General features: G+C 32.4%; 2 protein-coding genes across 2 annotated transcripts; both read right to left on the bottom strand.

Annotated features, from left to right (window-relative positions):
• Positions 1-9826: 9826 nt before the first annotated feature.
• Positions 9827-11217, bottom strand: LOC18098633 (F-box protein PP2-B15). Its single transcript, XM_006382378.3, has 3 exons — positions 10847-11217; positions 10604-10722; positions 9827-10487 (listed from the first exon to the last, which is right to left on the bottom strand). The coding sequence occupies exons 1-3, from the start codon at positions 11120-11122 to the stop codon at positions 10019-10021; spliced, it is 864 nt and encodes a 287-aa protein (XP_006382440.2). The 5' UTR covers positions 11123-11217; the 3' UTR covers positions 9827-10018.
• A 5265-nt stretch (positions 11218-16482) lies between these two features.
• On the bottom strand, positions 16483-19821 carry LOC18098632 (probable protein phosphatase 2C 34). The gene is made up of 6 exons (XM_006382377.3): positions 19248-19821; positions 17874-18193; positions 17484-17792; positions 17222-17339; positions 16914-17137; positions 16483-16800 (listed from the first exon to the last, which is right to left on the bottom strand). The coding sequence occupies exons 2-6, from the start codon at positions 18114-18116 to the stop codon at positions 16588-16590; spliced, it is 1107 nt and encodes a 368-aa protein (XP_006382439.1). The 5' UTR covers positions 18117-18193; positions 19248-19821; the 3' UTR covers positions 16483-16587.
• Positions 19822-24425: the final 4604 nt, after the last annotated feature.

Genomic DNA, 24425 nt, shown 5'->3' with positions numbered 1-24425 from the left:
ATCGAGATTCGATTTATTTAGTATTGAATCCTCTTTCATTACAATAATTTTAAAAAAATGTAGTTATTAGTACTTTGCTTTCAACATTAAAAAAATTAGTTGTAAACAATTGTTAAGCCATTTGTTTTAGCCTGTTAATACACTTTAGAGGATTGTCTTACATTAAACCTTTTATATGATCCTTGAAATTATTTATTTTTCTCACTCATTTTGTTAAACATGACGAAGAAAATGATGATTTCTTCATAAAATAGAAACAAAGGGAATGCTAAATTTCACACAAAAGAGATATTTCTACTGACAAGGAAAAATAAAAAAATTATGTTAGTGTATGTTTGGTATTATACTAGCTTTTGAGGTGTAGTTTTAAAAAAAATTAAAAAAACTATAAATTATAGATATTTTTAGCAAAGATATAAGAAAGAGTTCTTGTTTTTATTAACCAAACAGGATTATTATGAGGTTGGGGCAAAGATAGCGCCTCAACTATGTAAACAAATGGGCTCTTAGGTGGTGTTTTGTATATTGGACAAAGATAGATTGAACAAGATAATCTTTTTGTGAAGTTGTTTGGTAGTTTTTTTGATAGTACAAAAATCATTTTTTATCTTGTTCGAGGATGTTCTAGTGGAGAGATTTTTATCCCACTAAAAAGAGCATGATAAGCTTGTTGAATTCTCTATCCAGGGGTTGTTATTTATGAAATGACTATAATTTTTTTGAAATGATCAAAACATTAAAAAAAAATCAATAGGTTTTACACGGGTCACGAGTCAACTCGAGTCTTTTCTTGGTCAAGCCAGGCCAATTCTTTCTTTAATTTTTTTTAAAACACATACCTTTGTAATTGACCTCGTAATTTGATTAATGAGTGATGACTCAACTCAGGAGTCAATTAGGGATAAGGCACAGGTCATGGGTTGAGAGAGTCAACCCAGGTTTTCTAGAGTCAATATAATGATAAAAATTATTATTATCATAGTTTTAAAACACGACTTAAGGATTGACCCGGGATAAGACTTGAGTCACGAGTTGCGTTGATCGTTGACCCAAGTCAATGCAAAGATAAAAGTAGTTATTATCACAGTTTTAAAACTCGACTTGGGGGTCGACCAGGCCAAGGCTCGGGTCACGAGTCAAGATGGTCAACCCAAGTTGAGCCAAGTCAATATAAGAATAAAAACGATTATTATCATAGTTTTAAAATACAGCTTGAGGGTTAACACGGGATAAGACCCAGGTTACGAGTCAAGAGGGTTAACTCAGGTTGATCCGAGTCAATATAAAAATAAAAATAATTATTATCATAATTTTAAAACCCGACTAGGAGTTCAACCAAGGGCAAAGCCTAAGTCACGAGATGGGAGTGTCAACTCAGGTTGAATTGGATCAAGATAATGATAAAAATAATTACTATCATAGTTTTAAAATCCGACTCGAGAGTCAATCAAGAGCAAAGCCTAGGTCACGGGCTGGGAGGGTCAACCCGAGTTGACTCATTTTTTTCCTAAAAAAATCAAAGCAACCTAGTTTTGACCCAAAAAAATAAATAAATAAAGTTAATGGGTTTTTTACCCGTGTTTTATCCCGAGCCGACCAAGTCATAGGTTGATTTATGTTTTTGATCGGGCCAGGTCTGATAAATCCTTCATTTATTTATTTTTAAACCCAGACAAGTCTAGATCCAGGGTCTGCCAGGTCCCGAATCAACTTGTCATGATAATAAGTTGTTTTATTTTGTTCAACATCTACCAAACACAAGCTATAATAAATTATCTAGTCTAGTTCAATGCATATAAAATACAAGAGAATATAATTATTTATAATGTGGTGCCAGAGGGACCATGGAGCATGGATTGCTAGCACACTATAATTTTGTATGTTTTTAATTTCATGAGATAGGCAGAAGAGGATGATGCACAATTCCCTTTATGCTTCATCTATTTCATTGTGTTTCCCTGCTGTTGTTGGATAATCAAAAAGAGATGTGAGAAGCAATGAAAGGCCACTGGCTGATTTATATCCACATCTTAGTTAAAAAAATATTTCTTAGAAGGAAGTTTGGATAAATGAAGTGAATTTTTTTAATAAAAATAAACAATTTTTAATCCTATTATTAAATTGTATATAAATTTTACGAGTATTTTTTATATATCTAATTTGTTACAAGGTCGGCTTGATAGCACCAGCAAAGTTCAGAATCATGCCCAAATTAAGTTCAAAAACTATTTTAGATTTTTTATTTTTCTAGTTATTTTTAAATTATTTTCTTAATTAGATTTCAAAATTTTATTCCGTACTCGATAACTAGATTTGTTTTAGACCCTACATAAACAATTTTGTATGATATTTTTAAAGATTATAAAAGGTTAAAAATTATTGATGTTCAGGATTTATCAAAGCAAAGTTTTCTATGCTATTTAAGGTTATAATTTTAGGCTTAAGAAACCATGATTTCTTACATTATGTCATGATTAATACGATGAAAAGAACTCATTGAAATAATATAAAGTTTCCTTCAACATATTCTTGTCCTTCAACATTGAAGACACAAGGGAAAGAAAACACAACAACATCAGCTCTTACACGAGTTTTTATTGCAGACCAAATTCATATCAATAATACATTAATATCAACATCTATAATCTTCAAATCAGCAGGAATCAATGCTCGGGGTTTTCAACAGCATATACGGCTTCAGAGGCAATCGAATAGAAATTCCCCCATTCCTCGAGCTTGTCAGTAACAGATTTGATACTAACATGGGCTGCCGATAATTCTGATTTACATTCCGTGGCTTTATCAAGAGCAGAATGCAGGTCTAAGCTTGCAGTCCCACCTGATAGCCCATCGAGGCTAATGAATGTAACTGATTGTTTGAAAAGGGATGAACAACTCTCGAGGGCTGCCTTAGATGCAGGGTTTATGTCTTTTCTCTTGAGCAAGGCAGCGAAGAAACAGCTTGTAGCAGTTGTTTCTCTTCTTGCCCTATCCAAGGCATTCTCTGCAACAGCCTTGGCACTGGTCACCATCAATGATTTTGGATTGGCCATCAGGGATTTGACGCAGATTTCATAGCTACGGATTTCGCTTTGTGGGCAGACCTTGCTCACCAATTCTGTTGGGATTGTTGCCTCGGTTTGAGAGGGAAAATGCAGGAAGAGAAACAAGGCAATGGCAGCAAAAAACAAAACAGTAGTATTCCTGGAACCCATTGTTCAAACGAAAGAAATTAAAGGCTTCTTGCTGTGATGTTCTGTGTTGCATTTGCATCTCATTGCTGGCATTTTATAGAGCACAAACATGCCTAATTTTAGAATGTTATTGCAAGTTCTGTTGTCCTGACAGGATAGAACAGGTTGGATCACACTCATCGAAAGGAATACAAATCGGGATATCCAGGACAGTTTCAAGGTTTCTTTTTAACAACTATAATCCCGACAAAACCCAATATGATGAGTACGATCAAGGTTGTTAAAAATATTTTTTTGACACGATACAAAAAATACAATATAAACTCAGATCGTAAACTCATAAGTAATTTTTTTGAACTAATTATATATTGACAATTCCAACTAAAAAATTAAATTACATTAAAATCTGATAAAGTAAGTCAATAATATTATAATCAATGAGTGATTTAAATAAAATGAGATAGATAGATAGTATGAATTAATAAATTAATGACATGAAAAATAAAAAGTCTTAAAACAAAATTTCTCAATACAGGAGAATTATTGAATGGTAGGAAGTAAACATGAATCTAATAGTCCCCTTTTGGGTTGAAAGCTAATGAGTCTAGACTAGTAATTAATTAACATAAATTCAATAATAAACTAAACTCCTAAACAATGTCTAATACGCTAGAAATAATTCAAATTAAAAATAATTATTCAAAAATAAATAAATAAATAGATAAAATAGAATAATAAAAAAAATTCATGTTAAAATTCCTACATGAAGCCAGAATCTCCAATTTTTGTATATTCTTGGCAGATTTAAGTCCTGATTTCAAACATGTCATTCTCTTTCATCTGGATAAATTACTGGGCCTACGATATATGATTGGAAAGCTTCAGATATCTAGTTCTCATCCCAACTTTAATCGCAGCAAAATTTCATCGGTAACTCCAGATATGTCCCAAATAGTTCACGGAGGTTTAGTTTGATATATTTGACAAGATTCGTCTACTAACTTTAAACCTATGATATTATGTGTCTGAACTCTATTTGACCTGAAAATTTACCACAATATATTTTCATGTGTTTAATATTTTCCTATAAAATTTCATCTCTATCCAATATACGGTTTGAAAGATATGTTCAATCTCGCAAAACTGGTTAACAGACATTTTAAGATCAAATTTGGACCTGACTCGGTTTTATCGTTTAAACATGTTTTTCATCTCAAATTATGGTAAAAAACTGGGTTCCAGAAAAGTTATTTGCTAAGCCATTGTTTTAACCTGCTAATACACTCTGGAGGACTGTCTTCATATTCAACCTTCGTAAAAGTTTCCTTCAATATATATACTTGTCCGCAAACATTGAAGACACAAGGGAAAGAAAACACAACAATCAGCTCTTACATTATTGCAGACCAAATTCATATCAATAATACATTAATATCATCATCTATAATGTTCAAATCAGCAGGAATCAATGCTCGGGGTTTTCAACAGCATTTACGGCTGCAGAGGCAATCGAATAGAAATTCCTCCATTCCTCGAGCTTGTCAGTAACAGATTTGATACTAACATGGGCTGCCGATAATTCTGATTTACATTCCGTGGCTTTATCAAGAGCAGAATGCAGGTCTAAGCTTGCAGTCCCACCTGATAGCCCATCCAGGTTAAAGAATGTAACTGATTGTTCGAAAAAGGATGAACAACTCTCGAGTGCTGCCTTAGATGCAGGGTTTATGTCTTTTCTCTTGAGCAAGGCAGCGAAGAAACAGCTTGTAGCAGTTGTTTCTCTTCTTGCCATATCCAAGGCATTCTCTGCAACAGCCTTGGCACTGGTCACCATCAATGATTTTGGATTGGCCATCAGGAATTTGACGCAGATTTCATAGCTATGGATTTCGCTTTGTGCGCAGACCTTGCTCACCAATTCTGTTGGGATTGTTGCCTTGGTTTGAGAGGGAAAATGCAGGAAGAGAAACAAGGTAATGGCAGCAAAAAACAAAACAGTAGTATTCCTGGAACCCATTGTTCAAACGAAAGAAATTAAAGGCTTCTTGCTGTGATGTTCTGTGTTGGATTTGTCAAAGAACCATCTCAATCTAATATATAGCTTAAGCTGTTAGGTGAGGTTCCAAGATATGATTTATATTATTCTCTAACACACCCCCTCAACTCTCAGGTGAAAGTCTTTTGAGCTTGAAACTTGCACAGGCTCACATTATCTTGTGCTTAATTTTTATCAAATAAATGGGGATGGTGAGATTCGAACTCGTGACCGCTTGGTCATCAAGGCTCTGATACCATGTCAAAGAACCATCTCAACCCAATAGCTTAAGCTGTTAGGTGAGGTTTCAAAATATGATTTATATTATTTTCTAACAGGATTTGCATCTAATTGCTAGCATTTTAGAGAGCAGAAACATGCCTAATTTTAGAATGTTATTGCAAGTTCTGTTGTCCTGACAGGTTATACAGAACAGGTTAGATCACATTCAGATTTTATATTTTTGTCTATTTTCTGCCCCGATGGATACGCAGCATCACAGAGAGTTAGCCGATTTTGTGGTACAAGAAATCCAATGAAGGAGACACGGAAAGGTAAGAGCTGTATTATGCAGCAGAGGACAATAAAATCACTAAAATGGAGAAGGGAAAATTGATCTACCAAATGGCATTTGTTTGGAAAATTAAGATGAAATTTGCTTTAATCAAAACTTAAAATTTTAGCTTTTAATTTATTGATTCTAACACAAATAGACACCTAATTTCTTTATATAAAAACAAATGTTTAGTCATTCTTTTGCTAGAATTGATTGTATCTTGGGTTATTTGTCCTAAAATATTTATGAAAAATAACTTTTTTGAATCGTAACTAAGAGCTCGTCTGTCTTAGTTTCTCAACCTGTTTTTTGTCAAGATATCCAGAAAAAAGGACTGAAGCCTATTACCTTGAAATCTTCGGGAAGGATGTTAACCCAAATTACTTTTCTTTAGATCAAAACATTAATCAAGTAAAGATATTTTGGAAGACATTCTTGATCACAACAGAGGAGCCACAAGGGAAAGAAAACACTAGCAGCAACAACATTTGCATACCTAGCTAAATAGCAACAGCAACAATATTTGCATCCCTAGCTAACTAACAAATGATTCTGATGAAATAAATCCTGTTAAAACTAATACATGGCTGCACTCAGCAGAATCCTTGATTTCATGCATGAGTGTTGAATATATAGATGAAGAAATAGTAAGAATTCATACTAGAATTCATACATTAATAATAGCAATAATCTTCAAATCAGGAATTAATTTTCGAGAGTAATTACTGCTGCATAGGCAGCAGAAAAGACACTCTTCCATTTCTGGATTCTATCAGTAGCTGAAGCAATATGAACATGGCCTGTAGACAATGCAGTTTCGCAATATCCAGCTTGATCAAGAGCATAATGCACATCCAAGCTTGCCGAACCCTCTTCTAGCCCCTTGAGGTTCAAGAATGTAACTGCCTCTTTAAAATAGGTTGCACACAGCACAAGGGCTTGCTTCGACGCAGGGTTTGTGTTGGCCAAGCCAGTGAAGAAATTGCTTGTAGCAATGGCATCTTTTTTTGCCATTTTCAGGCCATTATTTGCCATTGCCTTTAAAGTATGTGCTGCCAATGTTTGTGGATGGGATGTCAGGATCTGAACGCAGGATTTGTAGTTATCACTTTGCATGCAAACCTTACTCACTAATGCCCCTACACTTGCCTGTGTTCGAGAAGGAAAATTCAGGAAGAGGAACAAGACAATGGCAAAAATCAAAGTAAGATTCTTGGAACCCATTGTCTGAGAAAAATAAGAGCTTGTTGTGGGAAATGATTCTATTGCGGCATCTCACTGTTAGTATTAATAGACCAAAAACTGCCCTAATCTTAGAAAGTTGTTGCAATTTTAGTCAGTGCAGCAGAATATATAGGACAGCTTCAGATGGTTTCCTTTTTTGTAGGTGATGAAATACGCCGCACCCCAGAAACTAGCTGGTTTTGTGGGGTTGGAATCCTAAAGAAAAAATCATTCTATGGAAGATTAACACACACTTTTATTGGTCTTCCCGGCATATTCCTGGCAAGTTTTTCGATGAGCATATCTTCGTTACTAAATTCGAAAAGAGCAGCCATAGAACCTCCACGTTTAAAATTTTGAAGTAGCCCACTCGAGGTTCCTTGAACTCTATAATTCAGAATATATAGAATGCAATGTAAAACGTACTTCAAAACTTGAAGGAAAAGGGCAGAAAGAAAAAAAATACATGCTACTTCCACCTTTGTCTTCGTGTATATATATAATAATATAATTATCTGTATTAAAAAATAATATAAATTATATTTTGAGATTCTATCTAATATTTTAAGTTATTAGGTTGAGATTGTTTAATTTTGAGATTCTATCTAACATTTTAAGTTATTAGGTTGAGATTGTTTTTTGACATGATATCAGAGTCTTGATGATCAAGCGGTCATGAGTTCAAATATTACCTTCCTCATTTATTTAATAAAAATTAAGCACAAGATAGGGTGAGCATGTACAAGTTTCAAGTTCAAAGATCTTTAACTTAAGGGGGTGTTAGAGAATAATATAAATCATATCCTAAGATCTCAATTAACAGTTTAAACTATTAAGTTGAAATTGTTCTTTGACAATCCAAACATATCCCTAAAACCGTCATGAACCATATCAAAAAATTCCAATCTAAGAAGAATTACGAGTTTTTTGAGTTTTTTTTAATTTTGTGTCCCTCAGGCACCCGAAATGAGAATGTTTTGTAACGATTTTAGTACATAATACAATTTGGGAAACATTTTCTGGAATTGCATGCCTTGATTTTGATAATTATAATCTCTATCATCCTTTCACTCGACTGACACGCACCATTGTTGTAGCTTTATCTTAGCAGCTGCCACCACTTGTATATATGATACAATATTCTGATATGAACACAATTTGAGGTGAGACACAAGCAAAGTACTGTAAGCTGATCTAAACAATGAATAGCTTCTCTTGGAAATACATTTTACATGATGTTCAAATTATGAGTTGACTGGCAGAATTACATTTTATCAACTTTTTAATCATAATTAAGGCCGTCAAAATCCTTCAAATGTGCCTTGATTTAATAAATTTTACAAGTTTCAGCATTTTCAATGTTCTTAGAGTCCATTTTCAACCCTTTTTGGGCATTTTTTTTAATCAACTACTCTCTGACTTCTCCTACTCGATCTCACCTACTGGCTTGCACCTTTTAAACTCTATAGATTTTGATTCTGCACATTATTCTTGTCAATAATAAGTAGTTTTGACAACGCAACATAAAACTCAAACCACAAAGTTTCTAAATTTAAGTCCAAATATGAACACCATATATATTTTGAATTACTAAATTCCAACTTGTCATCATAATCTATAAAAAGTGGTATTTAATTAATTATTTTTTTAAAAAAAAACGTGGAAGTAGAGGGAATATATCTTTTTTTTATTTCTAGCTACGCATATTTTCAAAATCAAATTATGAAAGATTTTGTCACCTTACTACCTAGCTCCATCCATTAAACATGGACTGCATAACCTGAAGAACAGCTCCAATTTTTTTTTTATGAGTAATTAGGCAATGGGAATGCTAATCTGGAAAGAATCTCTTCATAATCTGATGGTAGAAAAATTTTCCACACGGTGTCTGAGTCAGATATTGAGGACGTCCGAGCCATCAAGGAAACAAGTGAAGCACAACATGCATCACGAGGAGAAGCAAATATTGATATTATGTGTGAAAACAAATCTCCAGGCAACAGATCCAAGTTCATTCCTTTTGTAAGAACTAAAACATATGCTAGACAATAGACTAAGAAACAAGAAATGGGTCTTCAAATAATATGTGTTCATATATATATATATATATATATATAGTGCTAATTAAATGCAGGCAGGCAGCCATGCACAGGTCAATTTCTTCATTGTGGCGTCATTATTTCTTGTTTGTTCTCACTATGTCGACATGAATTGAACACATGAGGACATCTCTTAGCATCATCTAGCATGGATGTGTTCATGGATTGTCAGAAGCCATGTGTGCCTCCACGTGGATATGTCACTCATTTCAATAATTATGTATAGGACAGGATGAATATTTAGGAAAATCTTGATAAGTTAATTTGTGGTAATTTGTGGTCATTTTACTTTCGGATTAGAGCTTATTAGAGTTAAAATATATTTTTTTCACGTGTCAAATTGTGTCAAATTAAAGAAATTCATGTTGTTTAAACTGTAATAATTAGATGCTTATAGTATAAAAGAAAGACAAATACATAATAATAATATCCGGTTCTATTAAAAAGTGATAAAAGTTCTCTTTTTTTATTAAAAAAATTATTTTTAAACTTTTTTCTCTCTTCTTTTTTTTTTTTTTTTGTCTATCTCACTGTGTTGTAAATATCGAGTAGTTATAACATGAGCAACGTAAAATTCTCCAATCAAATTTAGTGTATAATTTTTTTTTTTAGTTTTTATAATATCTGCAAATATCTATATAAGTTATTTATATATCAAATTTAAAATAAAAATACTAACGTGAATAATAAATAAACCCATATACATACACACACTGTATTTTGTTTTCTTGGTATATATATAAGAATAAAATGAAAAAATCAAAATATTGATAAAAAAAAAAAGAAGAAGAAGAAGAAGAAGCATATATACAGCGTAAGCATTTTGTCTCTTCTTTTGACATAAACAATTTGTTGCCTCTTGATCTTTAGAGACGCATCCCCTCTGAGAAAGAACTCTTGAATATTTTGGTTAATGTTTAGGCCTCACTTCAATCCCTTCAATAATAAGTCCACCTTTCAAGTGATGACCTTTTACTTCCATCAAACTCATCTTCACTTCCTCGTCATTTTCACCGCTAAAGAACTCTCCCAACTCAATCTCCAACCATCCATCTTCTCTTTCACTTGCGACTCTTCCATCCCCTTCTGCCACCCTTGATTTTAACCTCTCCGTGCGATTCCCGTAAACTAGTCTCTCCATTTGCTGTTTCCTGGCATGTTCTTGGGCAAGACGTAAATAGGCTGTGGTGGTTGATCCTTGATTGTTACCCACTTCAACTGATATCTCTGATGGCATTGAATCAAGCCCGTATGAACGTTCACTGATTTTTAGAATAAGATATGCTCCATATTTAGTGTTTGGGGATAGCATTTGTGTCTCAATCTTGCCTACAATCTCTAGCCAGCACATTGTTCTGAGCACGGCCACTTCAGAGAACCTGAAACAAGGAAGTAGCCAAGCTGTAAATATCAATGCATGTACTTGCTTTTGTTTAAGCCAGCACTCATGATAATTAATCAAAGATATAAGATAATGTTAAGAAAGAAAAGGGACCTTGATTCTGGTAGAGAAGCCCAGTGCCAATATTGTGGTTCATTGCTCCATGTTATGTGAAGATCTCTTGCAGAAAGTATAAAGGATTTCTTGCCTGATGATTTCTCTATCCTGAAGCTCTGCATCGCAAATTAAAAGTAAGAAATATTAAGATTAAATAAGTCATATCTTAGTTTTCTACCCTAAGAAATATTAAGCTAGCTATATTCCTCTACCAAATTTAGTAGGATAAGGTGTCCATACCTTTCTACCACCATCAATGAGAAGAGAGTTGCAAAGTTGAAGAAAAAGCTCTTTCTTTGAAGAAAACTTGAAAGGGAAATTGGACTTTGAGACTATATCTTGGTAATCAGTAGGCAAAAATCTTTCCCAGACAATATCAGAATCTGCAGCTGATTGAAATATAGTTGAAACCAATGAAGACTTGCATGCATCTTGTGGGGATGTGAAGGAAAGAATTGTAGAAACACAGCCTTCAGGCAATATCTTAAACTGATCATCATCCATTAGACCCTCCATTAATTTGCTTAGTAAGTTTCTTGAGAGGAAAGAATGAATGACAATGACCAAAGTTGCAAACTTTAGGCACTTTGTCTTTGGCTTAATTAGGCCTATATGATGTGTTTGTTGTGAATGTGTAGCTCTCCTTCAATGCTTATATACACAATTGCAAGAGGTAGGGTCTTGCCGTAATTATAAAAAAAAAAAAAAAAAAAAAAAAAAAAAAAAAAAAAGCAATTTTGAAGTCTATGTTTTTGAATTTTCAACCCCAATTTTGAGCCACGTGTTTATATATGCGTGTGAATGTGTGTGTGTGTGTAAGGTTTGGCTAAGAGGATTAAAAATGATAGAGTTGAATATTGGACTTTTCATTAAAAAAAAAAATAGAATTTTTATTCATTAAAAAAAATTCAACAGAATATTTACTAGTGGTATTCCTATCATAGATTCATGAATTCCTTAAAAAAAATATGTACTAGATTAATTATAATATTCTAATACTATGATAAATTAATCCAAAGGAAATATTTTTTTTTAAAATAAGGTTCATTTTTTTTTAGTATTAACACGATTAAGCCCTTCTTTATTTATGTCAAACTTCTTTTATAGTTTTAATGGAAAGTTAACATTCTTATATCAATTTCCATACACTAAAGATTAAATTAATCTTTTGTTCATTAAAAATATACTCATTCATACTAAAATTCCAAAACCCATTAGAATTTATTTATAATATTTACATATTTCTTAACTATAATAACCAATCTCGTTAGCTAAAAACTCTAGAATTTACAAGTGAGAAACACACACTATTAAATTTCATTAGTATTTTAAAATAGAAAAGATAAATATATAAGAAACGAGAGACATAAAATTGAATTTTCATTTTTTATAATAAAAAATATAAAAATATATATCTTTTTTATTTCAACTATATATACCTGTATTTTTTATTTTATTTTAATGCAATAACACATTATCTTAAAAAAAAAAAAAAAGGAATGACTAGGACTTTGTTTCTTCACGTGTTCATCACCAACATGATATTTGGTCATAAAGTTTTACAACAACACATGGACGCGTTATATATCAAGAAAGGATATGAGTCTTCATGAAATCATTGGCCAATGTCATGTTTATTACTATATATTCTTCTGATTTAGGGTTTACAATTGGGTTGACGTTGAAAATTTTGACCTAAGAAATTATGTCTATTATTGAATGGTATAAGGTAACGTTAGACCTTCAAACTATTGACAAAATAGCTCACTGCCTTCCATCAAACCCACCACCTTTCCTGTCTCCATATTTATTTATTGATTTCAATATTTGAGTTATATATATATATATATACACACTTTTCAAATTTATATTTTTTTAAAATATAATTATAAATCAAAAAGTCTATGAAAACTATTTATATCAATAAATATAAAAAATAAAGTGTTAATGCGTCTATTCAACTTATCTAATTGCAGGTTGAATAATTTTTTTCCGACACAAAAGAAGAATTAATACGTAATGTTATAAACATATTTTTTTACATCAAGTAAAAAATATAACCATAAATCACAAAGTCGAAGCATACATATAATAAAATATAATAAAGATTATATGTGTTAATAAAAATATATAATATCTCAAACTAATCTTTAACGTAGCCGAAAAATAGAATAATGTTATAATTGTTATAATGAAATATCATTTTTCTTAGTCCGTGTAGAATAAATTTTCAAAAACAAAAGGTGTAAAGAAAAGAAAACATTAAAAAAAGAATTAAAAAAGAATAAACAAAAAAAATAATATAAATAGATTAAGTATAAAGAATAAAAAAAAATTATTTTGTGGCTAGGGTAGCTTTTAATTATTAGTCTGAAATTACGCAAATAAGGTGTTAATTAACGGTTTTTCATAAATTGAAAAATTAGTTAAGATTTTTTTGTTTTAAAAATATTATTTTACTTTTACACCTTACTATATTTATATAACTAAATATATGTGTTGAATAAATTTTAAAAATAGTAAAAAACAATAAGGAAAAACGAGTGGAAGTATGTGACAATTATATTTTGATTTTTAAAATAGACACTACAATTGAGACAGTCAAAATTGAAAAATAAAAAACTTACATAGCATTTGATTATTAGTATTTTGAGATTAAAAAAAAAAGAAATAATAGAGACATGTTTTCATGTATTTTTTATTTTGAAAATATAAAAATTCATTAAAAAACTATTTTTGAAACACATTTAATTTTTATCTCGATCTCTTCTACCAAATAATTTTTTATCTTTATTTTTTTTTATCTTTTCTATCTGGAATACTCATGCATAAATATAAGACTGAGAAAGTATGTTAGTTAGAAATTGATTAGTATAAGTATGAAAATTGTAGATTTTATATCCATGTTAGCTTGATAGTTAAGGAGTTCTAATTAAATTTCTTGAGGATCGCTATTGAAATAAACTTATTAAATTTATTCAAATATATAAATTATAAGAGTTATATAATTGAACTATATTTTATTTTGATAAAATACTTGGTTAATTAACCCACAACATAATTTTATATAAATCTAACTAAAAACGTATTCTTAAAATCTTAATTACAAAAATAATATAATTTATAAACTTTTTAAAATTTATTTTTCCAAACAACAACTTTGAAAATCACGAAATTCACCTCAGAAGTACTGCGTCTTCAAGGTTGCTTGAGAAAAGAACTCAATATGAATTGACGAGCAAGCTTCATTCTATAAAAAAAAAAAAAAAAAAAAAAAGGTTTTTTTTGGCTGACTTTCACTGTAACAGATACCAACAAAGCTTAATTGGGTGGAGATCAAAATTGGCTGCTTCACGAGTTGATTAGCTGGCCACCAAATTTTGACAAACAGTATTAAGTTGGAATGATGGCATGGGATTGCTAGTGAAACGACCGTGTTTTCCTTCTAATTAATAATGTTTACTTTTAAGACGTAAGTTGGGGGCACGTTGAAAAATATTGAATCGTGGAAACACTCTTTTTTTTTTAGAAAAAAAAAAGAGTATATTATGCCCAGATATTAATAGCTTTTTTCTAAAAATACAAAGATATACAGGGCATACCTTTTAAAAATAATTATTTTTAAGATTTAATTAACGGAATAAAATATATTATAAGAATATAAAAAATAAAGCAAAAATAACACCATCTTAAATAAAAATAAATAAATGAAAGTGTAGTTACGACTAATTTAAAAAACATCATTTTAAATAAAAAAATACACAAAAATAAGAATAGCTTTAGTGGTAGACTGGGTGGGAAAGAGATTTGGATAAGTTTGGAATTTTCATCTTGAAAAGGGTTTGGATTCCACAATTAATGATTAATTCAATGCTGGAAATCTGAAATCCAGCCCTTTTCTTTGATAAATATGTTTGACTTTTTCAAGAAGGAGCATTTGATTACTCTATTTGTCATTGTCAACTGAAGAGAAAAAAAAAAAACTTTAAAATTATAATTATAAAATCTTTTCAAGATTTAAAATCATAGAATTATAAGTGAAAAGAGAGCTTGTGTTCATCTTGTTTGTTTGTCTTTATCGTATTAATGCGTGTTAATTTATTTTGTTTTTTTGTTTTTATTAGATTAGTTTTCCTCATCAATCTTTAATTAATGGATAGTATTTTATAATTGTTTTTGTGTTTTAAAAATATTTTTAAAAAAAATTAAATTTTTTTATTTTTTTATTTTAAATTAATATTTTTTTAATATTTTTAAATTTTTTAATATTTTAATGTTAAAAATAATTTTTAAAAAATAAAAAAAATATATTATTTTAATATATTTATAAATAAAAAATACATTAAAAACCAACTTTAATAACATTCTCGTACCCATACACGTCTTTATTCTCATTGACATTCAATTTCCAGAACTAGGACAAGAAATGTTCCTCGGATGAACAATGCTTTGAGAACCTGTCTAGTCTTATCAGCATTCAATTTCAGGACAATAAATGCTCCTCGAATGGATTATAATACTCTGAGACTTTTCTTTCTCTTACTTTTATTAGTTCCAGGGAGTTAATTTAAGTCAATTTAAAAACATTGTTTAAATATAAAAAAAATGATATTATTTTTAAAAAAATTAAAAAAACAGTCAAATTAATTTTGATTAACAGTTTTGTTAGGGAATAATATAAATCATATTCTTGAAATTTTACTTAATAATTTAAGCTATTGGGTTGAGATGATTCTTTGACATGATATCAAAGTCTTAATGACTCAAGCGGTCACAAGTTTGAATCTCATCATCCTTATTTATTTGATAAAAATTAAGCACAGGATAATATGGGTATGTGCAAGTTTCAAGCTCAAAAAGCTTTCACTTGAGGGAGTATGTTAGAGAATAATATAAATCATATTATGTGATCTTACCTAACAGCTTAAATTATTGGGTTGAGATGGTTTTTTAACAGGATTGACCAATCAAGTCAATCGAGTCATATCAAATTAATTTTTATAGTTTTATTCAGTGTTTTTAAACCCGGCCCGGTGGTTGACCCAGCCTAAGACCCAGGTCATCCGGGTCAATCCCAATTATTTTTATAAATCAAAAAGATGTTGTTTTGGTTAAAAAAAAATAATCAACGGGTTACAACCGAATTTTTGACCGGGTCAGCTGGGTTTTTGACTTCCTTTATTTTTTTATAAACCTAGCTCGGTTTCGGGCCCAGGTCCTGGATTGTATTGGATTTTAACTATGGTTTTATTTGGAATTCGGTCTAAATTAGATTTTAAATTACAAACACTAGATTAAACCTTCGGTCATGTTTAAGGTTTAACAACCCTAGTGTCTCCATCTAAGAACAACATGGTAGACCAGAAAAATTCCCGTTTCTCTATTTTCACTGATTGATGATGTGTTTCCTACCATGTAAATAGGCTTGTGTAATGATGGGCCTTGGCCTTATTAACTAGGAATCGCACTCCCTTTGACCCAACAGAGGTCATGGTAAATAAAGCCTCTAAAGTTTCGTGAACAGGCCATTATGGGCCACCTACTCACCTTCTTATGTTCAAAGTTATTGCTGCAAACAAAACCCACAAAAAATCTTTGCACTTAATGGGCCGTTTGAAAAACCTAAATGGGCCTAGTTTTTGATGTGTTACTTCAGTCAAAAACATCATCAACAGGCCCATAAAAGGATCTACCTTAGCTTCTCTCTTCCTCCCTCCCTCCCTCTGATTTTTCGGTTATTTCTTGATTTAGTGTGTTTCTGCAACTGTGATAGCTTTTGTGGTTACGGTAATCTTAAACTCGTGCTGTTGATGAGCTTGTAGGCATCCAGAAATTTTCAGTTTCGAGTCTAAGGAAGGGACTATACTAGCATGTCATTGCATGGCACGAACACTTTCTCTAATCAACTAAATTGGAATGTTTAAGTAAAGAAACATCAAGGAGCAGCTAGGACGACCTTGCTCATTTACATTTTATGATCACTATTTCGGTAAACTAGCAGCATGAACTTGTTGAGATGAAGGAGAGGAGTGAAAGAAGAGGCAAATAGCTGATATATCATCCATTGCAATCCCTTTCCTCTTGCGTTTCCAAGCATGGACAGCAGACTGAACTAGACGCTTAGCCGCCTTCGCCTTATCTGGTGTTGATGATACAATCTCTACTGCCGCTTGATTGGTGATTACATCCCATACCTAAACAATGAAAGCAAGCATAGCAATCTTGTTATGATTCTTTAGAAATTTGATTAAGATTTTAAACCTTAGATATTGAAAACTTGTTCTCCTAGCAGTCTACTTATGCATACCCCATCAGTTGCCAGGACAACAAATTGATCCTTGCTAGTTATATGCCTCTGAGTCACTTCAGGCACAGAAATTAGCCCGAAATCCTTTACACAGTAATCGCCGAAGGCTCTGGACATTGCCAGTCCAGGTGAGTCTGCATCTGGCAGCCAAACTCTATGCACACCTGGCTCATCATTTAAGCAGAATACGCGGCCCTTGCACTGAAGTATGCGTTCTGCCTCCTCTGCAAACAAGATGAACGTTGCTGTAAGAATGACTTGTTTAGGTTGCCTAGCTTGCTGGATTAGAGTGAGGGAGTGGAACTTACGGGGTAAATTAGGCTTGAAATCAACAGTAAGTTGAACTGGTACCAAGCTTCCATCTTCTCCTGTGGTTGCCAATACAGCGCGAGAATCGCCTACATTTGCTACAAAAATGAGTTCACCCTGGCAAAAACATGATCAGACACATTATATTGCCATCCTGATATAGTCTTGACCTAAAAAAATCTCCCCCCCCCCCCCCCCCAATTATTTGGTGGCCTGTGAAGGCAATAGAAATACGCAGAAGGAAGTAGGAACTTGAATCACCTGTCTAACAATTGTCAGGGCAGTTGTTCCACTAGAGAAGGAATCTATTCTCCGATGCTGCTCTAGCTCCTGATCAACAGCAGCACAAGTCTTTAGGTAGGAATGTTTCCATATGTTGAACCTTTGATGCTTTTTATCTGATTCCAAGTCGATGTCCGGATCAAGTGAACATTGAGCAAGAGTCTCCTGCCAATTGCACAGAAGAGATAAAGGCATCGACTCTCGGACTGTTTTCGCCACAAAATGGCCCCATGAACCATGGCCATCGAATATCCCACAAAACATCATGTCTGCTTGACACCCAAATCCCTACCATATAAAGAGAAACAAGATTAGAACACAATTAGAAAATGCATATATAATTGTCGATGCTCTATGCTAATCGCTTACCTCCCAGACAATGCAGCAATCCTGATTCACTCCTTTCTCCCCTCTCCTCGAGCAAACTGCTGCAAAATTTTTCGAACCATCAACATTTACATAGCCAGATGACCTCAAAATCATTTCATTCTTTTTTGCGTCTTTCACCATTACATCTGCGGCTTCTCTTCCATCACCGTTCCCATTATTCTTCACTTTCCTTAATGAAAATGACCTTGCCAATACATTAAACATGGAGGATAAATGCCCCATGGCCAATGTTTCAATTCAAATGGCCACCACACGCAACAATATGGTATGGTTCTCTAGCTTTTTGTAGACCCGAGTCTCTGAACATCCAAAAAAATATTTAACACATACAGCCATGTATGGTGATCACGAGAAAGAAAGGAAATTATAAAGAATTCATTAGAAAGGAAGCTATGTTACAGTATTCCTGACTCAAAATTCTTAGCTGGGAATCAAAAGAATGATTTGTTACAGTCAGTGAAACAAAAAAGGGACATTGTCTGACTCAGAAAGATAAAGAATCTTTACAATTAATAATAGCAAAAACCAAAAATCTGTGAATCTGAAGCATATCAGTACATCACACAGAATATTCAAATATCTGACATGGAATTCCAACATTGCAATTTGCATATAGAATTCTGTAGAAAAGCCAAGAATAACAGAACAATAAAGCAACTTGTCATTAAACTTTTCAGGTTATCCCATTACTGTTTGTGTTTGGTTGCTAAGAAAATTCAACCAGAAGGGTAATAATTGAATTTCATCTCTTCTAATATTTTGCATCATCAGCAGAATCCTAAGAAAATAATTAAGAAAGATCAAATTACAAGAGCATGGACCTACTTCAATATCCATGAAGACCATGACAACATATTTGGCATTTGCTGGGATCAAAGAAAAGAAGAGGAAAAGACATTCAAACTTTTACTCTTTTTATTCATCACCAGCAAATATAAAGAATGCCCCCTTTTGTTTGTTTGCCAAGAAAATGAGGGGGAAATGCAAAGAGAAAAAGGAAATGACAAAGTGAAAACCAAATTCGGAGACATAAAGTTACTAACACAGACTAAAACTTGAAACAGAATGAACCTTAAAAGATTCAAAGAAATATTTTTTCTTGAACTTTCTGACACTTCTAAGCAACCAAACAAAACACACATAAGAGCTAGATTCATCCAAAAGAAGAAAGAAGAAGCAGCTCATTCAAGCTCCTTAAATCATCCGTTTTTTAACAATTCTAGGCTTTATTTTTTATCCATGACAACACACAAAACACAAAGTGATGTAGCCTGTCATCAAGACTTCCTTCAAAACCTAAAAGGATCCTTTAAACAATAATTAAAGAATGAAGCAAAAACAGTACTGCAAGACCTTGAAGCTAAAGAAGAACTTAGAGAGCAAGAAACTGGTGATGATCAACATGCCGGAAAGATAGCGTCATCTGGGAGAACTTGATGCAAGGAATGGGAGACAAGGAGCTGAGAATTCGAGAAAGAGAATATAGAGATAAATCACAGTCCATAATAATTTCCTGATCTCTCTTTTTATCTTTGTAGAAGATATATAACAAGGACATCCACAGAGAGAATTCTTTTGTTATACGTAAAAACACAAAAACAAAAACAAAACACTGTTTTTGCTCCAGTAGTGTAGACTCTCTTTTTTCTTGTAAAAGACTTTCTCTCTCTTTATTTTTCCTATTCTTTTTCTACTTACAGAATTTCTGTTAAGTAATCTAATTGTTGTTGTTTTGGTTATTAAACTTGAACTGGCCTTATAAATTGTCCTGAAAACTTGTTAACTCAGGCTTTGATTTTATCTGAGTTTTATAAAAAATAAAGAGAAAATTAATTAATTTAATGTTTCTAATCAAAACCTGGTTAATTTTTAAAAAAATTTAAAATGAAATTGTTTTCATTTTTATAGGGGATTTTTTTGGTAATCATTTAGATATTGGATGTTTGATTAGATTATTGTGAATGATTAGATGAGGTATATATGATGAATTAGTGGAGATTATTGAAAAAATTGATGAATTTTGACATTTCTATTTTATTTTTAATTCTAATTATGACAGTTTTTGTGGGTTTTCGACATGGATTGAAACAAGGATCAAGACAATATTACATGCTGTGTTATTCCTTGATGATTGAACTTTTGACTAAAGGTTTTATTGGTGAGGTTTCACTCGTTGAGTGTGTTTGGTTGAGAAGCAAAGACACCTCCACCTTCATGCACCTAAAATGTAATCACACGGTTGCATGCAGGTGTGATTACATTTTCAAACGGGGCTCTAAGTAGTGCAAAACTTTGCAGGGTGTGCTTATATTAGGTATATTAAAAAAAAAAGGAATGAAATGATAAATGTAGAGTTCAAGTGTTCTATCTTTTTCCCCAGGTACGTACGTATAAAATATTTCAGACCTGGAGAATACCAGTTCATGAAGTGGCTAGATAAGCATATATGTAGTGGACCTAGCATTAAGGGGAAAACACTTCTTTATTCGTAGAAATTAATCATGATTGTTATCATTATGGTGTTCGCCAAAATATATAAAAGGTGGGTACTTTGCTTCTTCTCAACTACTTCTCAAATTATAATTTTCAACTTGGATACACTGAAGGATTATAAAAAAGAAATTATTTTTTGTGAATATTTCGATATATAGACAAATTTTATAAGTGATTTAAAATCCAATTCAATAATAATTCGGTTTTCATATATAAAAAAACAATAGTGTGAACAATTCTACTCAAAAACAACTTAAAAATATTTTGGATATATTAAATCCAATTCAGTTCATGAGTTGTATTGTATATAGGGCTGAGCATTTCCGGTTCGGTCCGGTTTTGAACCAAAATAAACAACCAGGCCGAATTATTTTTTTTTTAATTTTTTGAACCGAACCGAACCGAAAACCGGTTCAAACCGATTAATTTCGGTTCGGTTCGGTTCGGTTTTTTTTCCCTTCCAAACCGGTTCAAACCCAATGGTTCTCTCTACTTCTCCTGCAATCTCATACAACAGATCCCAAGTTGCTGGAGGTGAAGACCCATTCGGGCTTCCACGGCTAGATCCTTGTCTACAACTGCACCCAACCTTGCAAATCAGGCAAAAAACCCAAGACCCGAACATTAGCCCCAGAAAACATAATCACAGAAACCAGAGCAGATTGTCCTATTTTAAAAAGAAACATAAAGGAAGCAATACCTTAGTCTTTTCGGTGCTGCAAGGGAGGTCGTTTCTCTTGAAATCATCTTCAAGGGTGGAGTGAGTCATTTGATGAGTTAACTCAGCCAAGTACTCTTCTTCATCACTCTTTGTCTCAGTAGAGCCAACGATGACCAACTTGTTTTGCTTTGATTTTTCACCAGCCAGAGAGTGAAGGGAAAGAGATGCAGAGAAGGGAGGGGAGGGGGGCGGCCCACCAGCCAAAGAGTGAAATGAGAGAGATGCAGAGAAGGGAGGGCAGGGGGGAGAGTAAAGTGAGAGTGAAATGAGAGAGATGCAGAGGGGGGGGCGGCAGCTGATGGCTTAATGCCTTATTCTAGGGTTAGAAAAGATTGTATTTATACTTGCCTTTTTTTTGAAGTGCTGACTGGTTGAACCGGTTCGGTTCGGTTCGGTTCAATCGGTTTCAGACTTCAGAAACCGAAACCGAACCGAACCGGAATTTTTTTGTGATTTTTTAATCGGTTAATTCGGTTTTTTTTTTTCGGTTCGGTTTTTTCGGTTATTTTTTGTCCGGTTTTCTCGGTTTAATCGGTTTATCGGTTTTTTTGCTCACCCCTAATTGTATAGGTTGATCCAAGTTAATTAAAGCAACGTTGTTTAAAGTAATTTTAAAAAAATAAAAATAAGTTTAGACTTGATTGACTATGTAGCAAGTTAATTTGTCATGTCGAGTGGGTCATATAAGATCAAGTTTCACTTGAATTTTTAAAATATTAGATTAGATCGAGCATATCATATCAAATCAAGTTTTATTTAAATTTTTTAAAAGTCAGCTAATAATATATTCTGATTTAAATCATTATATTGGGTTTAATAAAAATGCTCCTATATGTAAAGATTAAAAAAAAAATCATAATTATTACAAAATAAAATATGAATGACCTTATTGATTTTTTTGTCTACCAAAACTTTAGTCCTTGAAAACACAACGAAGTTGCTAAGAGATTAAGATGATTAGCATCGTTAGTAAATGTCTTTGTTCGAACACTAAAAATAATACCACTCCTAGTATTTCTAACCGAACACATGGCTAAATACAAGCCACCTGCTTCAATGTTGGACCGACATCTACTTTATATTTATCAAATTAATCATTCTCAATTAATAATTTAAGCCCACATTAAACGACAAATGAAAAGAAATAAAAAAAAATTCAGTTGGTGATTTGTCATCTAGGACAAAGCCAATCATGACATACCACTTAATTATGCATGGAAAATAGAATGAAGGATTTGAAAATTAGAGGGAAGAAGAAAAAATTTATTTAGTTTATCAAAAAATTGCTTTTTTGTGTTTATTTATATACTTCCCACGGGTTCTCGCTAATGTTATTAAACCCCACAAGTTAATCCTTAAGTGAAGTTTTATAGTGAACCAAGTGGGTGTTAGTGTGATCAAATATAATCTTTTATGGTAAACTAAGTTGGTGCTGGTGCTATCAAATATAATAGATTTGGATTATTAATTTATGATTTAGTTTAATTTTTAAAATAACATCATTTTATATTTTTAAAAAAATCCTTGAAATAATATTGTTTTAAATTAATCTTAATCAACTCGAATTAATTAAACTAATTAATGATCATGACCTTAGGTTAAGTAATGAACTTGAGCGTAACAAGTTGGGTTATAACTATAGGTCTTAGTTCGTATCCCATCTCATGACTAACCTAACTCATGATCATGGTTTTAAGTCGAGTAATGGACTTGATCGTGACAAGCGAGCTGTGTTTTATTACTATGGGTTAAAAAAAAACATGAGAACTTCCAATTTCCATGCAAGATCCTGCCTGAATAAAGGATAGGGTTAGTGGGTTACCAGTAAAAGAAAATGGCAGACCTTTACCTAATACCACAGAAAAATCTCAGATACCTTTCAAAGTGGCTTCAAAAAGCTTAGGAGAAATTATACGTATATGGTGATGATCTCATTGAGTGGTAAGGACCAAGGACTCAGATTGCCCCACACGCCCAGCTAGAATAATATCGTCACTGTAATATCCTTGGCTGTTTCTTTTCCTTTCTCTTGCAGATTTGAAGACTTCTAGCTAGCCTATCTAGGACTCACAGACCCATGTTCATGTGGGTCCATGAAGGAGACGAGTCGCCTTCGAAATCTTGGCAGATGACTCCAATAGATCTAGCCCTCATGAGACTGTATTGACTGGTGGTGGCTAAACCACGACATGTGAACCCTTGCCCTACTGCTGCTTGTTTTACAGGGCCGACACATGAATGATCTTTCTTATGATCACGTTCAATATATTCCCATATCTTCAAAGCTAGATATATATAACCTAGAGAAAATCCATCCATTACTTGTAAATTACTTCAACTTATTACAATTAATTCTTTATTATTCATGACTGGCTGCGTTGCTTTCTATATGTGAGGGTATATAGCTCACGGCTTGATCTGAAAATTAGAGATTTAATTAATAAGAATAAGACTTGAAAATCAAGAAAATTCATATTGTAATGTTCTAATTGTCTTCAAGGTTTTATAACAAAACCCTCTTGATCAAATTGCTGGCCGTAGTTATGGAATCTCAATATGATAATGAGAATGAGGAGCAATTTTATGTATAAATGGCATGACATTATGTTTATTGTTGTAATAATAATTACTTTTCAAAGTGTTTTTCTCTTGAAAATATATTGTAATAAGTTTTTTTATTTTTTAAAATTTATTTTTAATAACAGTACATTAAAACTATTTAAAAACACCAAAAAAACATTTAATTTAAAATAAAAAAACTTAATTTTTTTTAAAAAAATGCTTTTAAAATATGACAACAAATGAACCTCCATGTATTTGGTACATATATGATACACATTACTGTTTCCAACCTACTGTAACACCGCATGGTTGACAAGTCGGTGCAAAAGAGGAAGGCCTACATGGGCTGATGATCAGGTAGGGACCCACTACTGACAAATAATAAGTTGACACGTAACACCAACAATCACATGTGGGGCGGTGCACTGGATAAAGACATGCAAGTCTCCAGAGAACGAATCAATGATGACTCTTTTTTTCTTATTGGTAGGTGAGGGCTAAAGTCTGTGTGGTCTTTGAGCCTTGAATAATTGTGATTTAGAAGAAAAATCTAGAGATTATTGTTTTTAATTGAGTGGTAATCTAAGGTTTAGCAATTGATTGGATAATAGAGATTATGAGTGACCCATCAGTGCTTAAAGGGTCATGAGTGGTGTCATGATTCCATCCACCAATGGGGACAATTGTCCAATTGAATTTGAAGAAATTGGTTTTGGTAAAGACTATGCATGTCATTTAGAGTGAGGTCACTGTCA

The sequence above is a fragment of the Populus trichocarpa genome, chromosome 5, assembly GCF_000002775.5.
Source record: "Populus trichocarpa isolate Nisqually-1 chromosome 5, P.trichocarpa_v4.1, whole genome shotgun sequence".
In the NCBI taxonomy this organism is placed as follows: domain Eukaryota; kingdom Viridiplantae; phylum Streptophyta; class Magnoliopsida; order Malpighiales; family Salicaceae; genus Populus; species Populus trichocarpa.
The sequence above is the reverse complement of the archived record's forward strand: the minus strand, read 5'-3'. Positions and strand labels throughout refer to the sequence as shown.